Source organism: Sinocyclocheilus grahami, unplaced genomic scaffold, assembly GCF_001515645.1.
Source record: "Sinocyclocheilus grahami isolate Dianchi unplaced genomic scaffold, SAMN03320097.WGS_v1.1 scaffold122.1, whole genome shotgun sequence".
Classification (NCBI taxonomy): domain Eukaryota; kingdom Metazoa; phylum Chordata; class Actinopteri; order Cypriniformes; family Cyprinidae; genus Sinocyclocheilus; species Sinocyclocheilus grahami.
In genome coordinates, this window is record NW_015505301.1 from 8,426 (window position 1) to 24,790 (window position 16,365).

General features: G+C 37.0%; 1 protein-coding gene across 1 annotated transcript; it reads right to left on the bottom strand.

Moving 5' to 3' along the window:
* Positions 1–231: 231 nt before the first annotated feature.
* Positions 232–15,382, bottom strand: LOC107589956 (semaphorin-5A-like). The gene is made up of 5 exons (XM_016278548.1): positions 15,378–15,382; positions 14,721–14,948; positions 5,264–5,363; positions 1,372–1,430; positions 232–269 (listed from the first exon to the last, which is right to left on the bottom strand). Exons 2-5 carry the CDS (start codon positions 14,875–14,877, stop codon positions 232–234), a joined length of 354 nt encoding a protein of 117 aa, XP_016134034.1. The 5' UTR covers positions 14,878–14,948; positions 15,378–15,382.
* Between the last annotated feature and the right edge of the window lie 983 nt (positions 15,383–16,365).

The following is a 16,365-nucleotide window of genomic DNA, read 5'->3' on the forward strand; positions in this document are numbered from 1 at the left end:
GCTGCGCAGCGCTATAGACCTGGCTCTAAGGGCTACCAAGGCCACAGCGCAGGCCATAGGGAGGTCAATGGCTAATCTAGTGGTGCTGGAGTGCCACTTATGGCTAAACCTCACCGAGATTAAGGAGGCTGACAAGGTTCCCTTCCTCGACTCCCCGGTCTCCCCTATGGGGCTGTTTGGACCTGCCGTCGAGGGATTTGCAGAGTGATTCACCGCGGCTCAGAAGACGTTTCAGGCCATGCGACACTTCTTGCCGAAACACTCCAGCTCTGCAACGGCCACCAGTCTCATAAGAGTGAGAGCCTATTCCATGCGAGGCGTGGCCTCTTCCTGGGCGTGGTCTAGTGGTGTGTCCATAGCAGACATCCGTGCGGTGGCCAGCTGGGCCTCGCCGTCCACCTTTGCCAGGTTCTATAACTTGGATGTTCCGGCCTTGCAGGCCCGGATTTTATCTGCTTAAAGTGGCACACGCCTGTCTAGGCGGTCGGGGGCTGGTGGGCTTCACCACCATAGCCATTGGTTAGTTTTATAATCACTGCACAAACCAATGGCCGTGCAGTTACCCTGCATGACTGAATAAGTCTTCAGTCCTCGGAGAAAAAAGTTTTTCCCCACAAGTGTCTAGCTACGCAGTACTCGTTCCCGTATCTCAGGGAACCGAGGTTACGAAAGTAACCAAGTACGTTTTCCAACCACACAAATCCAAAATGGAGTCCAGGGAAAGTTTACATATGGATTTATCAGAGCGCACCAGCCCACGGGGCAAGAACGCCAGTCACGTCAGCATGTGCCGAACTGACAACTTTTAAATTGGCACAGTCTTTTTCTCTGAGCTTATGAAGCCACTGTAATTGGCATTCACACATGGCGGCAGCAACACCTGTTAGTCTCATCCTGGGTGTTTGAGCTGTCTGAGCAATTCCGGAAAAAAAGAAAGACAGAAAGAGACAGACATATACTTTTTTCACCCACCTGGATCAATGAAAGATCCTCCAAATGTAACCTGAAGAGATGATTTCTGAAAGAAAAGACCAAGCTACGCAGTACTCGTTCCCGTATCTCAGGGAACCGAGGTTACGAAAGTAACCAAGTACGTTTTCCAACCACACAAATCCAAAATGGAGTCCAGGGAAAGTTTACATATGGATTTATCAGAGCGCACCAGCCCACGGGGCAAGAACGCCAGTCACGTCAGCATTGTGCCGAACTGACAACTTTTAAATTGGCAGAGTCTTTTTCTCTGAGCTTATGAAGCCACTGTAATTGGCATTCACACATGGCGGCAGCAACACCTGTTAGTCTCATCCTGGGTGTTTGAGCTCTCTGAGCAATTCCGGAAAAAAAGAAAGACAGAAAGAGACAGACATATACTTTTTTCACCCACCTGGATCAATGAAAGATCCTCCAAATGTAACCTGAAGAGATGATTTCTGAAAGAAAAGACCAAAAAAATATATGAATTTCCACCCAAATCAGAGCACAAGTTGCCTCAGAGGGTGGGCGGGCATTGCAGTTATAAATGGAGATTTTATGGGTTGCAACATTTCGAGTGAATCCATGCGCAATAGCAATTGGCCAATGTTGTGAGAGGAATGTTTTGAGCTTTTTCAGAGATAAACAAGAATATGTATTTTTTTTTATTTCACAGTGTTGACATTGAAAAGGAAAAACATAAATGTTGTTAAACAATGAAAGCTGCATAAGGTTACACCAAACATAAATATTTATTATATGTATATTTAATTAATTTTTATTTAAAATATTTTATGATATTTTATGTTTACTTTTTTACATTTAAAAAAATACTTTTTAATATCTATCTATCTATCTATCTATCTATCTATCTATCTATCTATCTATCTATCTGTCTGTCTGTCTGTCTGTCTGTCTGTCTGTCTATCTATCTATCTGTCTGTCTGTCTGTCTGTCTGTCTGTATGTATGTATGTCTGTCAATCTATCTGTCTATCTATCTCACTCTCTCTCACTCTCTCTCTATGCATAAAAGGTATAATAACAGTTTTTAAATGTGTATGTGTTTCAGTAGAGGCATGACTCAATATTTCACACTCTAAGTGCCTGTACTTTGACAGGTCTGCTCAGTCTGGTGTTGGTAATTGGCAGAATGTTCCTTGAGCTGCTGAGTAACTTCATGAGAACCCTGTTGTTCAGTGACCTTGATGAAGAAGCAGCTCAGTTGGAGAACCTTGACACAGTCCATTAGGCCAGACTGTGGGTGCGTTTGTGAGGCCTTGGGCCCTGCAAAGCCATCTGCTCCAGGGACAACCAGTCGAGCTGAAAGCACCATGGAGTTCCTCCAAGGCAAGACTTTAGTTTTCCTCTTCACAGCTCAATTCGAACAACACTGATCCACAGCCCCTGACTCATCCTATCCACAGTGATGTACATTAACCACAGAAAGATAGCTGACCTGCATAAACAGTGTTGTTTACTGTGATTTTCACCTCTCCATTCTAAAGAAATAGCTAGAAATGACTATCATACAGTTCTCAATAGGGATGATCTAATATGTATTTTTAAGGCAGACAGCCAATATATTAGCCGAAATAAAATGCAATTAATTTAAGAGAAATACAAAATATGTTCTGATATGATAACCAATGTTAATGTTTTTGAGGCAGATAACAAATATATTAGACAAATAAATTTAAAAAATCAGAAAAAATATATATTTTTAATTTTTAACATTTAATTAAAAAAAATTTAAATCAGTTTTCCACTGCATATGATTATACAAATATTTACAGATATAAATATAAGTACAAATATTTTACATACTAAACTTTCTACATTTTCTTTTAATAAAAATTTAATGGAAAATGAACAAATGTGACCCTGGACCACAAAACCAGTCTTAAGTCGCTGGGGTATATTTGTAGCAATAGCCAAAAATACATTGTATGGGACAAAATGATATTAAGTAAAAGCAAAAGATATTAAGTAAAGATCATGTTCCATGAAGGAACATTTCCTACTGTAAATATATTGAAACTTAATTTTTGATTAGTAATATGCATTGCTAAGAACTTCCTTTGGACAACTTTAAAGGCAATTTTCCCAGTATTTAGATTTTTTTTGCACCCTCAGGTTCCAGATTTTCAAATAGTTGTATCTCGGGCCAAATATTGTCCTATTCTAACAAACCATACATCAATGTATAAATTTCCATTTTGAAAAATTGACTCTTATGACTGGTTTTGTGGTCCAGGGTCAGGTCCAAGTAACTATATAAAAATATATAAAAATTTAATTAAGTGAAATAAAAAATACACCCTTATATGATAACCAATGTTAATGGGATGCAGATAACAAATACTGTATATTAGACGAATAAATAAATAAATCTAACAAACCATACATCAATGTATAAATTTCCATTTTGAAAAATTGACTCTTATGACTGGTTTTGTGGTCCAGGGTCAGGTCCAAGTAACTATATAAAAATATATAAAAATTTAATTAAGTGAAATAAAAAATACACCCTGATATGATAACCAATGTTAATGGGATGCAGATAACAAATACTGTATATTAGACGAATAAATAAATAAATTAAAAAATGTACTTTTATATATAAAAAATAAAAATTAAAATCAGTTTTCCATTGTATATAATATTCATACAGTGTAATAAAATATTTTACATCCTAAACTTTCTAAAAATGTTTTTAATAAAATTAAATGGAAAACAAACAAATAATTATAATTAAAATATATTACATTATAAATATATTTAAAAATAGTATTAATTTATTATAAAATATGTACACAATTATTTTATTTGCAATTAGCCAACAGGAAATAATGCATTCCATGACTGTGTGGCTAAAATTTATCGCCTTAAATATATTGACCTATTTTACTTAATAATAACATTAAACAGTAAAGGTGCCCAGTAAGGTGCCCTTGAGCAAGGCACCGAACCCCAACTGCTCCCCGGGCGCCGCAGCATATATGGCTGCCCACTGCTCCGGGTGTGTGTTCACGGTTTGTGTGTGTTCACTGCTGTGTGTGTGCACTTTGGATGGGTAAATGCAGAGCACTAATTCCGAGTATGGGTCACCATACTTGGCCACATGTCATGTCATGTCACTTTTTTTATTTAATTTTTTTTTTTTAAAGTTTGTCAGCTGACACATGATATGTCTGCTGATTTATTGTGCATCCCTAAATCCCAACCTCAATCTAAAGAGCATTACTAGATTCCTTTAGCTCCAGTTGTTTGCATTTGTCTTGTTTGAGAGGTTTGCTGTCTCCAAAACCCAAACCCTAAAGTACCAGACATCTATTGACAGACCGAATCATTAGTTGGAACTGAGTGACTGAGCTTTCTCATTATAGGAAAACAATGAGAACACAATGTCTGGAAAAACTTTCCTACTGTACAAGAGGTCAAAAGAATATTTTCAATTGAGCCATTATCACTGATATGCACTTCTTTGTAACACCAGCAGCAAGACATTTTTGATGTTTGGAGAGAACAAAGAATCCCAACCGCATCTCTTTAGCCGAGTCAGACTTGATAATGATGTGTTGCACTTCGGAACAGGTACTGAGAGCTAACTAACACTTTCCGTCTCGTTACTTTCAAGTAAAAAAAACCCCAAAACAATCTGCTCATGATACAATGAATCACTAGTGAAGTCAATGGTAATCCCTGCTTCTCCCAGAAAAAGTAATTATTCTACCGCTCCCGGCCCTGTGGGTGAATGAACTGTTACAGTGCCTCATATCAAACCATTTCTGCGGTTGTCACAAAATAATTGCTTGGAGACCATCCAGGCTGCTGACAGATCGGTAATGTGAGATTAATTTGGCTGAAGATGTATGGCAGGACAGTGCGAAAGTCTATGTGGAAATCATCACACTCATTAATTAGAGCTGGACACAGGAAATCCTATCCTATTCTCACATTCTTGGTGTGATTTTTTATCAAAGTATCTGTGGGTGAGGAGGGTCTATGCTGTGCTTTGTCTGCCACAAAAGTACTCCGGTTTCATTGTGTGGTTTTATGAGGACTCGGATTGTGTGTCATTATTGGGCTAATCATGGGAAACTTGGCAATTGTGACATTTTCACAGTGGGTGTCAATGTGGTGTTGCTGAAAATATAGTACTATATGAATGTAAGGCTTAGGAGACACACTGTCAGAACCTCTGACAACGACACACTCATTCATATACTGAGACCCATGGACTGAGTCCTAATTAAATTTCATGCAGTGATGGAAGTAGTGAGCATTACCTTGCACCCACGATTAGTTCGTTCTGGCCGGGGTCAAAGGTCAGCTGTGAATAATCGACAGTGCCCTCAGCTCTGAATCGGTGGATCCAAGGCTCGATTTCTGCAGAACAAGAGAGGGCACATGTTAGCGCACATCCCTGACTGACACACACAAAACACTGTATTTTTTTATATTTCTCTTCAGTTTGAGTGCTCCTGAGTGCATTTGTGTTTGTTTCTGTGCGGGTGTATGATATGCATATCAAATGCCCTCGCTGTGGCGCCTTTCATATTAACCTCTGGCCTTGACATCAAAACTTCAGTCTTGGCCTGTCTAACATATTTTGCCTACCTACCTCTGTGTAATGGGATAGCTGCTGGGTTAGCTGTTCCAGTAATGCTATCATTTGTTAAGTCGTGCTACTGGTCATTGCTTTTTCCAGTTCTGGGATGTAGTTTCACATTAACACATGAGTGGACTATCTTTCCCAGTTAAAATATATATTTTATATGTACGCATTACACACATAACAATATCATTAAATATATAAATACAAATATAAAATAATGATGAATGTAGAAATAATACATTTACAAAAACATATATAAATAAAATGTATAAAAATTTAAATGATATAAATACTAGGGCTGGTAATTTAACAAGTTAATTAGATTAATTAATTATGGTGAGAAATAACGCGTTAAAATTATTAACACATTTAACGCACTTGCCCTGCCCCAGACCTACGTGGGTCATCTGACATTTCATACAGTTGATTGATGTATGATGCAGGGCAACAACTCACTGCGTAATGGAGAATAGAGAACGGAGTGAGAATTTCCCTAAAATTCAACAGTTTTTGTCACATAATTACATCATATAGTTAAGCAATAACACACGATCAATAGGCTAAGTGCAATATCACACGAGTGCAAATGTGATACTGATCTTATACAACGATTCAATAAGTAAGAAGTTAATATTTTGTTATTTTAAACCCAATGTTGTCTGTTCTGCTCAATTTTGCCAACGAAAATATAAAGACAAAGCAGAAATGTTAACCTCCGAGCAACACACAGTGGCATTTCATTTCTTAACGCACATTTTGAATTAATTGGGTGAACCATTCGGCGCGTTAAACCATTAGACATAGGCACGTTGGATTTGAAGCGGCGCTGCACAGACCGATCAGTGTATGACATCAAAGGACCACGAGAGTGATTCAAAAGCATAAGGAGCCGTCTGCTCTCTATAGCTCTCGCGGTACTTTGATGTCACACACCGATCGATCTGATGGTGATGATCCGCTTCAAGTCGAACAAGCCTAATGATTCAATAACCACTCATAAAGAGAACCATCTACTTCTGAATTCTGAATGAAACTACACTCCTGAATGAATCAGCCAATTGAACGAATCAAATGAATGAATAAATGACTCGTTGACTTAATCATTAAGACATTTACCACCACCTAATGGCAGTTTTAGTTTATTATTTAGAGTATAATTTCATTAAAGAAATAATTTCATATTTCCATAGTAATAATACAATTAATTAAAAAAAATTATTAAAGGAATAGTTCACCCACCCAAAAATGACAATTGTGTCATCATTTACTCACTCTCATGGTCCAAAGGAGTATATGTAATACATTTTATCAAACAAAATATTTCTTGCTGAAGCTACTTTTTGTAACGTCTGTTTGATGCTTTACACAACAATGATTTTAAAGGGGTCATATAATGCGATTTCATTTTTTCCTTTCTCTTTGGAGTGTTACAAGCTCTTGGTGCATAAAGAAGATCTGTAAATTTGCAAAGACTAAAGTCTCAAATCCAAAGAGATATTCCTTATAAAAGTTAAGAGTCAGCCACACCTACCTAAAATGCCTCGTTCACGCCCCCACATATCTATCTCACAATGTGGGAAGATTTGAATAACGCCACCCAAATGTTCATGCAAAGAAAGAAGGCGTAACTTTTATTCTCGCTGTAGTATTGTTGCCGCTGCCGCCATGTCCTGAAGACACTGTGTGTTTCATTGTGAAAGCGAAACTACTTTGTTTGGTCTTCCAAAAGAGGACGATATCCGCTTCGTCATGCCTAGAGCTGATCCGTGCTGGTCGCTGAGGTGTTTTTGTCTCGTCGCTCTGGCCGGGAAACAGCATCACAGTATGGTGAGGGGTGTAACATTTCCGTCTCACGCTTAAGGTATTCGGCCAATCACAATGCACTAGATAGCTGGCCAATCAGAGCACACCTCGCTTTTTCAGACCGATGAGTTTTGTAAACATCGACGTGTTTCAAAAAGGCGGGGCATAGAGGAGAAACAATAATGTACAGTATGTGGAAAATAATGTGTTTTTTTAACTTTAAACCGCATAAACACATTTCATTACACAAAATACACAAAATAATGTTCTTTTTAGCAGCATCATATGACCCCTTTAAATGATCTTTTGGGAGTAATTTCTCAGTCAAATTTCTTAAATTAATTAGATTAAAAATTGTATTAGCTTACCAGCCCTAATACGTAAATACATTATATATAGATATATAAATAGATTATATATAGAAAAGATAGACAACAGATAGACAGACAGACAGACAGATGCCAGACAGACAGACAAACAAACAGACAGACAGACAGAGAGACAGATAAATAGACAGAAAGACAGAGAGAGACATACAGACAGATGACAGACAGACAGACAGACAGATAGGTGACAGACAGACAGACAGACAGACAGACAGATAGGTGACTGACAGACAGATAGATAGATGAAAGATAGACAGACATATGACAGACAGACAGACAGACAGATAGACTGATAGATAAATAGACAGACATATAGATGGCTGACAGACAGACAGACAGATAGATGACTGACTGACAGACAGACAGACAGATAGATGACTGACACACAGACAGACAGACAGACAGACAGACAGACAGATAGATGACTGACACACAGACAGACAGACAGACAGACAGACAGACAGACAGACAGACGATAGATAGATAGATAGATAGATAGAAAACTGTCATTAATTACTTCGTTCATCTTCAGAAACAAATTAAGATATTTTTGATGAAATCTGAGAGCTTTCTGACCCTGCATAGACAGCAACGGTATACCACGTTCAAGGTCCAGAAAGGTAGTAAGGACATCATTAAAATAGTCCATGTGACATCAGTGGTTCAACCTTAATTTTATGAATCTACGTGAATACTTTTTTGCGCAAAGAAAACAAATGATGTCACATGGACTATTTTAACAATGAGTGCGTTTACATGCACCCTCTTAATGTGATTATAATTAGATTTTGGTAATATTGCGATTAAACTTTACCTCATGTAAATGCAATACTTCGATTTAAATAATGCGATTAAACTCATAATCGCAGCAAGCATAATCGTATTAACATAGGTGGCATATGCCGATTTAATCTAAATATACAGGCAACCTATGTAAACACCTTAACGCAGTATTGCCGCTCTGACCAAAGTGCGCATGTGCTTGTGACATACATGAATGACGTGATGCACACCTGCAATAATACGCAGATTAGAAACGATGGCGGAGAAGAAAGCATCGCATTTCTGGGGAAAACACAACTCGCTGCCACCAGTATCTGTTCCTTACCCTCATCCAGAAACGGCGAGTAGAACGCGACGAATAGAAACGAATTGCCATCACATTAAATAAATTAAAACAGCAGCCAGTAACACACCTGCTCTTTCTGAGTCCATCACTTGTGCTATGGAGTGGGGTATGTGAATAATGGCAGTAACAAAATAACCACAATTCTTAGCGAATAATAAGAATAAACGGGAATGAAGAGCTTTGCTCTTGACATGTAAACATCATAATGCGATTAAGTCCTTACTCTACATTAGTCCTTACTCTACTCTTACATTATTCGTGCGCATGTAAAAGTAGTCAATGTCCTTACTACCTTTCTGGTCCTTGAACATGCCAGTTCCGTTGCTGTCTATGGAGGGTCAGAAGGTTCGGATTTCATTAAAAATATCTTAATTTGTGCGCCCAAGATAATTTTTGGGTGAACTAATCCTTTAAAATGCTAAATATATTGGCATATATAAAAAATAACATTAAGGAAGATTAATAAATCCTGTAAAATTGTGTTCATTATGATTTCATGTGAGCTACTGTATTAACCAATGCTAATGTATAAAACCGTATTAAAAATGTTACCCAGAAATACTTAAATTTCAACAATACACACACAGATACACACAAACACAATGAAAACTACATACTGAACCATCAACATTAATGATCTAGAAACTGTATATGTAAGAAACTTAGGAAAATAAGATTTATATAGCATAAAACAAACAAAAAGTCTAGTGTCGGGTTTGATTTTCCACCAAGCCATACAGTGCAGCAAGATGTCTGACAAGTCCATACAGACAACACTGCTACCGATCATAAGATATGTACTGTACCTGTGGGGAACCATCTGCTTCTTAAACCTGTCATTGTCAACAAAAGAAAAACCTTGTTTTCCCAGAAAGAAAAAAACTCTCTGAAGTCTAAACAAAATGCAAACCTGACTCACTATGAGTGTGCAACATCAGTCCAGAACATTATTGCACAAACCGGCACTTATGAGCAGAGCACAACGGCTCCACGGCACAGATATTAACATTTCTTTACAGTCAACCAGTGTGTCTTTATACAGAGATCTAACAGTGGAGCTCTGCTGGAGTTCTGACATGGCTGAGGGGATGTATATTTATCTTCTTTATAGTTTGCACAGAGTAAAGCCAACTGTCCGTGATGTCCTTCCCACTTTTTGCTCCCTAACGGACAAGGATTATGCAGTCCACAGAGAAACTGGTCCCCACAGCACTCTGGAGAAGAGAGCAGAGGTGTTCCGTTTAGGAAAACACAGTCTCTTGCTCCCAGTGTCTCTCGTTTTGTCTGGATCGAGACACGCATCTCTGTGACTCAACCCTTTTTATTGATTTTTTCAAAGAGGCTGCTAGGAACATTTGCCACTATAAATGCAGACTGCAGGCTTGATTCAAAAAGGCAAATTTAAGGAGAGAGCAAAATGTTTCTCTCAGCCATCAATTCACTCTAAATTGGCTTACTGGGTGGCCTGACAAAGTCTGAAAGGTTTAGATTAAAAAAAAAAACAGGCCCATCAATCACTCTTCTCTATATAGCCTTTGTCAAGATAAGCACAGCACCACCTGTGTGTTCGACTATAATTACAGGGGAAACTATTTCACAAAGCATGACATTTCAGAGAAACAGAAGGTGTTTATTAAGTCAGCATGCAAGTGGCATTAATTTAAGGTGTGAAAAGCTTCAGTAATCAATGCCTTTTTTATCTATTCTTTCTATGTTGAATTCTGGTTCACTAAGGTGATACTGAGACAAGATTTGATAATTGGACATCTATCTAACTTACATTTGCATTTATTAGTAGCAGACACTTTTATCCAGAAATAGAATAGAAAAACTTCTATTTCATGTAGGTATTAATATAAACATTACATATACAGAAAGTAAAACTAAAGAAAAATAAGAACTCCTATTTAATCTATTTAAATTTATTAGCATATTTAAATGTATGCGTTTATTTTTATTTAAATTGACATTAAATAAATTAATAAACAATTAAATAATGAAAACAAGAACTCTTATTAAAGTAAAGATTAATTTTTAAAAAAATCAATTTTATATATGTATTAACTTATAGTACAAAAATGACCTATAGATTAGAAAACTACATGCAGAAAAGTAAAGAAAAAGAGAACAAGACTTTTTAATGTATTAGAATAACTTAAATACGTAATATAACCTATTTAAATGTTATTTTTTAATTTTTAATTTTAATTAACAAAAAACATTTCAATATACAAATTCACAGACATATATAGAGTAATTTTGCAGCTGTAACTAAATACAATGTATTTACCACTAAATACAAGAGCTTGTTCGGAAAACAGCATAATCTGAACTCCAGATGAGAACTGGGGCCATAAAGGGCATACAGAGTTCAAGGCTTATTTTAGAAACCTAGTGGAGCAGTCCAACAAACACATAAGGGAAAACCAGCGAAAAGCCAGTGCCTGCAGATCCCAGCGCTCTTTGAAGAAATGTTTTTACTGAAGAAGGGGTTTTGTTTGTGAAAGCTGGCGTGCAGGTATTTGGTTTTGCAGCAGGGCGGCTGCTAAATGTGTAGACTGGGGCTCGTTCAATGATCTGAAAGCTTTGATTCAAAAGCTCAGTCAAACAGGGAGAACCGAGATTATTTGAGCAACCATAAGAATTGCATTTTCAAAACGGTGCCAATGGACCGTTATGGGCTTGGAATGAAGAGTGTGTGAGAATGTGTGTGTGACAGACCTCCCTGTCGCTGCTGGGCATAAACGCCATTACCACTGCACTCACTGTGCATATTTAATGAATGGGGTGCTAATTAAAAGGTTTGTGTTCCTGCGTTTGTGTGTGAGACGGGTGTTAGACATTGAAATTCACACTCATTCTGTAACACAGATGGTGAACAGCCATAAGGACACATCCTAAAAATCAATGGGTTAATGAGCTACTAGTCTGTGTCACTACTCACTAGGTCGTGCTTACAGACGGCTTGGTTCTCCAGGAGTTCACTTACAGACAGAGCGGATCACTAGGCTAAAACATTGACCTTGCATTTCCACTCCATTAGCCCCAATAGAATCCCTTTGGCTTTGACATTCAGCTCTACAATTACTTACTGAAATCCGCCTGCTGAATTTACATTGATTATAATACATATTCTCCAGGCAAGGGAGTCCTGTAACTTAAGCTGGGGGAAGGTGACTGAGTTTGTCAATGCTATTAGGTCTCTATTATTTAGCCCATAACACACTATTAAAAAAATGCATTTAGTGCTGTAGTCAGTCAAAAAGCATAGCTCAAGGACAATTTAAAAACACATGACCAAGTATTTCAAAAATGGATGTATGAAAATGTATGCAAAGAAAACTACAGAAGGTGTTTATTAAGTCAGCATGCAAGTGGCATTAATTTAAGGTGTGAAAAGCTTCAGTAATCAATGCCTTTTTTATCTATTCTTTCTATGTTGAATTCTGGTTCACTAAGGTGATACTGAGACAAGATTTGATAATTGGACATCTATCTAACTTACATTTGCATTTATTAGTAGCAGACACTTTTATCCAGAAATAGAATAGAAAAACTTCTATTTCATGTAGGTATTAATATAAACATTACATATACAGAAAGTAAAACTAAAGAAAAATAAGAACTCCTATTTAATCTATTTAAATTTATTAGCATATTTAAATGTATGCGTTTATTTTTATTTAAATTGACATTAAATAAATTAATAAACAATTAAATAATGAAAACAAGAACTCTTATTAAAGTAAAGATTAATTTTTAAAAAAATCAATTTTATATATGTATTAACTTATAGTACAAAAATGACCTATAGATTAGAAAACTACATGCAGAAAAGTAAAGAAAAAGAGAACAAGACTTTTTAATGTATTAGAATAACTTAAATACGTAATATAACCTATTTAAATGTTATTTTTTAATTTTTAATTTTAATTAACAAAAAACATTTCAATATACAAATTCACAGACATATATAGAGTAATTTTGCAGCTGTAACTAAATACAATGTATTTACCACTAAATACAAGAGCTTGTTCGGAAAACAGCATAATCTGAACTCCAGATGAGAACTGGGGCCATAAAGGGCATACAGAGTTCAAGGCTTATTTTAGAAACCTAGTGGAGCAGTCCAACAAACACATAAGGGAAAACCAGCGAAAAGCCAGTGCCTGCAGATCCCAGCGCTCTTTGAATAAATGTTTTTACTGAAGAAGGGGTTTTGTTTGTGAAAGCTGGCGTGCAGGTATTTGGTTTTGCAGCAGGGCGGCTGCTAAATGTGTAGACTGGGGCTCGTTCAATGATCTGAAAGCTTTGATTCAAAAGCTCAGTCAAACAGGGAGAACCGAGATTATTTGAGCAACCATAAGAATTGCATTTTCAAAACGGTGCCAATGGACCGTTATGGGCTTGGAATGAAGAGTGTGTGAGAATGTGTGTGTGACAGACCTCCCTGTCGCTGCTGGGCATAAACGCCATTACCACTGCACTCACTGTGCATATTTAATGAATGGGGTGCTAATTAAAAGGTTTGTGTTCCTGCGTTTGTGTGTGAGACGGGTGTTAGACATTGAAATTCACACTCATTCTGTAACACAGATGGTGAACAGCCATAAGGACACATCCTAAAAATCAATGGGTTAATGAGCTACTAGTCTGTGTCACTACTCACTAGGTCGTGCTTACAGACGGCTTGGTTCTCCAGGAGTTCACTTACAGACAGAGCGGATCACTAGGCTAAAACATTGACCTTGCATTTCCACTCCATTAGCCCCAATAGAATCCCTTTGGCTTTGACATTCAGCTCTACAATTACTTACTGAAATCCGCCTGCTGAATTTACATTGATTATAATACATATTCTCCAGGCAAGGGAGTCCTGTAACTTAAGCTGGGGGAAGGTGACTGAGTTTGTCAATGCTATTAGGTCTCTATTATTTAGCCCATAACACACTATTAAAAAAATGCATTTAGTGCTGTAGTCAGTCAAAAAGCATAGCTCAAGGACAATTTAAAAACACATGACCAAGTATTTCAAAAATGGATGTATGAAAATGTATGCAAAGAAAACTGTATGAAAAGGAAATCAAATATATAAACGTATATTTTCCTGAGTAAATTAACTCATATATTTTTATATATTTTATGTATTACTTTTCAATACATTTCAATGTATTTTTAAATTACATATACATAAAGTGTTATTTTTATATATATAAAATTAAAGATTATAGACTTGCAATAAACATATATTATACATAAAAAAGTAGGATTATAGATTTGCAATAAAGTATATTTTAGGTATTATAAGTCAAACTTCAGGAATCCGGTTGTTAACACACCACATGTTATGGTTTCTGGGTCCAGATTGATCAAATCCCAAAAGCAAATAACATACAGTGCTATTATACACTCTATGTGTGCTGTAGCATTCCTGAAAAATCCTAACCTTTTTGGCAGATTCATCTTTTCTAAATCATTAAAATATTAGTGTCGGTGATGCTGTGAGTCTGGAGACTGTTGTGTACACTGTGAGTTTTTAAAAGCTTAGTTTAAAGGTGTGCTATGAATGAATAGCGCTCATAAACAGCTGAAGAGAGTAGAGTAGTACACTTGAAACTTGACATCTAGTACACTTGAAATGGAGCAATTGCTTGGACCCGGAAACAGTATTCGATACGTCATAAATTAACAAGCGGATACTAATAGTGGTGCTTATCTCAGCAAGCACCATTAATTAAGATGCTAAATGAAGTCCAGAGCTCTCCTGTAACGTGCTGTCACGGTGAGGTGTGTGGGATACAAATGCTGACCTGTGTGAGAGATGAGTGGGTGTTCAGCTCTATGGCAGGGGGACTCCGGGGCCCGTGTGGCCCCCCGGCAGGGCACTCCTCTGGGCAACAGCAGCAGCAGGCTGTGCAGCAGGACGAGGCAGCGGGCCAGGGGCGTTCCCTCCACGGGGGGAGCCATGGGGGTCCACGGGACTCTGCTCAGTACTGCTGGGGCAGGAGCATAGAGCGCTGGGCATCTGCCACGGAAATCTGCAGAGAAAATGAGAGAATGATTGAACGAGCGCGATAAGGTTTGATTGATTTCGAATGGTTCAACTTTATAATAACTTTCATAACCTTCATTAACAAGTCATTTTTTAAAAAATCATTATATATCATTACTTAAAGGCAGGACCTGATGATAATGACTGGCTGATCGTACTGTATATTATCCCACTTTTTACACAGGAAATATATACATGGAGATTCATATAATTTTAATAACATAACATAAATATTAATAAGTTGAAGATTTTGTTTTGATGTGAAAAGAAAGCATCATGAAACCACCACATCACAATAAATTACACATATGTACTGTAAAATATGCTGCAAAAGATGAGGATTGACCGATCAGAATCGATTACCAAATAATTGAACAAATAATGCAAAATAATTGAACAAATAATGCAGTGTTACCAAATAATGTGGAGGAAAACAGTTTTTCCCCCCTTTTTTTGCTGCAGCTGAATGTTTTTTGTGGAAACCTTGATACATTTTTTTTCAGGATTCTCTGATGAATAGAAAGTTAGGGTTAGGGTTACAACAGCATTTATTTGACATAGAATATAAATAATTTATACCATTATAAATGCTGTTACTGCGACTTTTGATCAATTTAATATAATTTATTTGTTTATTTATTTTACAAAACTTACCCCAAACTTTTGAATGGTAATGTATCACAGCTTCCATTCCACATGAATAAAAATAAAAATATTTAAACAGAATTTGAATTGTAATAATATTTAAAAATATTACTTTTACTGCACTTTTGAACAAATGAATGGAGCCTTGGTGAACATAAGAGGCACCTTTCAAAAACATTAAAGAATCTTAATTATTTCAAACTTTAAACCGGTAAATATTTTTATTTAAAGTGATAAATGAAGGGGTGAAAAGAGAGAGAGAGAGAGATACTGAGAATAACATGACAGAGTAAAAGAGCAACAGGCAGAGAATGCACCCAGATAAAGAAAAAGCAGCTGTTGAGGTCATCACATTCATCTCCCCAACCTCCTGCACTCTCATCTTTGACCTCTGACCCCACTTCCACGAATCAGCACAGGGAACTGCACTATCAGAAAACATACGGCAGAGCATACATACTCCACAGGGGCCCCTCACACTGCTCACATACAGCCAGAAAAACTCCATCTAGTTTTGCATTCCTGAGAAACTTACAGTGGTATAGATTCTGCTCTTTCAGACTCGGCTGAATAGCAACAGCGCTGGCAGAGGTCTGATATTCGCCAATGAAGCACATTCTATAAATAGCTTTCTTTCTTTCTTTCTTTCTTTCTTTCTTTCTTTCTTTAATACTTGCACACAACTACTTAAAGGGATAGCTCACCCAAAAATTAAAATTCTGTCATTAATTACTCACCCTCATGTCGTTTTAAACCTC

Excerpts from the sequence above, each read along its gene's own strand:
- LOC107589956 (XM_016278548.1), bottom strand. The coding sequence starts at position 14,877 with ATGGCTCCCCCCGTGGAGGGAACGCCCCTGGCCCGCTGCCTCGTCCTG. Across the intron at positions 5,364-14,720 it reads CCCACTCATCTCTCACACAG|AAATCGAGCCTTGGATCCAC; the intron begins GTCAGCATTTGT and ends CTTGTTCTGCAG. Across the intron at positions 1,431-5,263 it reads GAACTAATCGTGGGTGCAAG|AAATCATCTCTTCAGGTTAC; the intron begins GTAATGCTCACT and ends CTTTTCTTTCAG.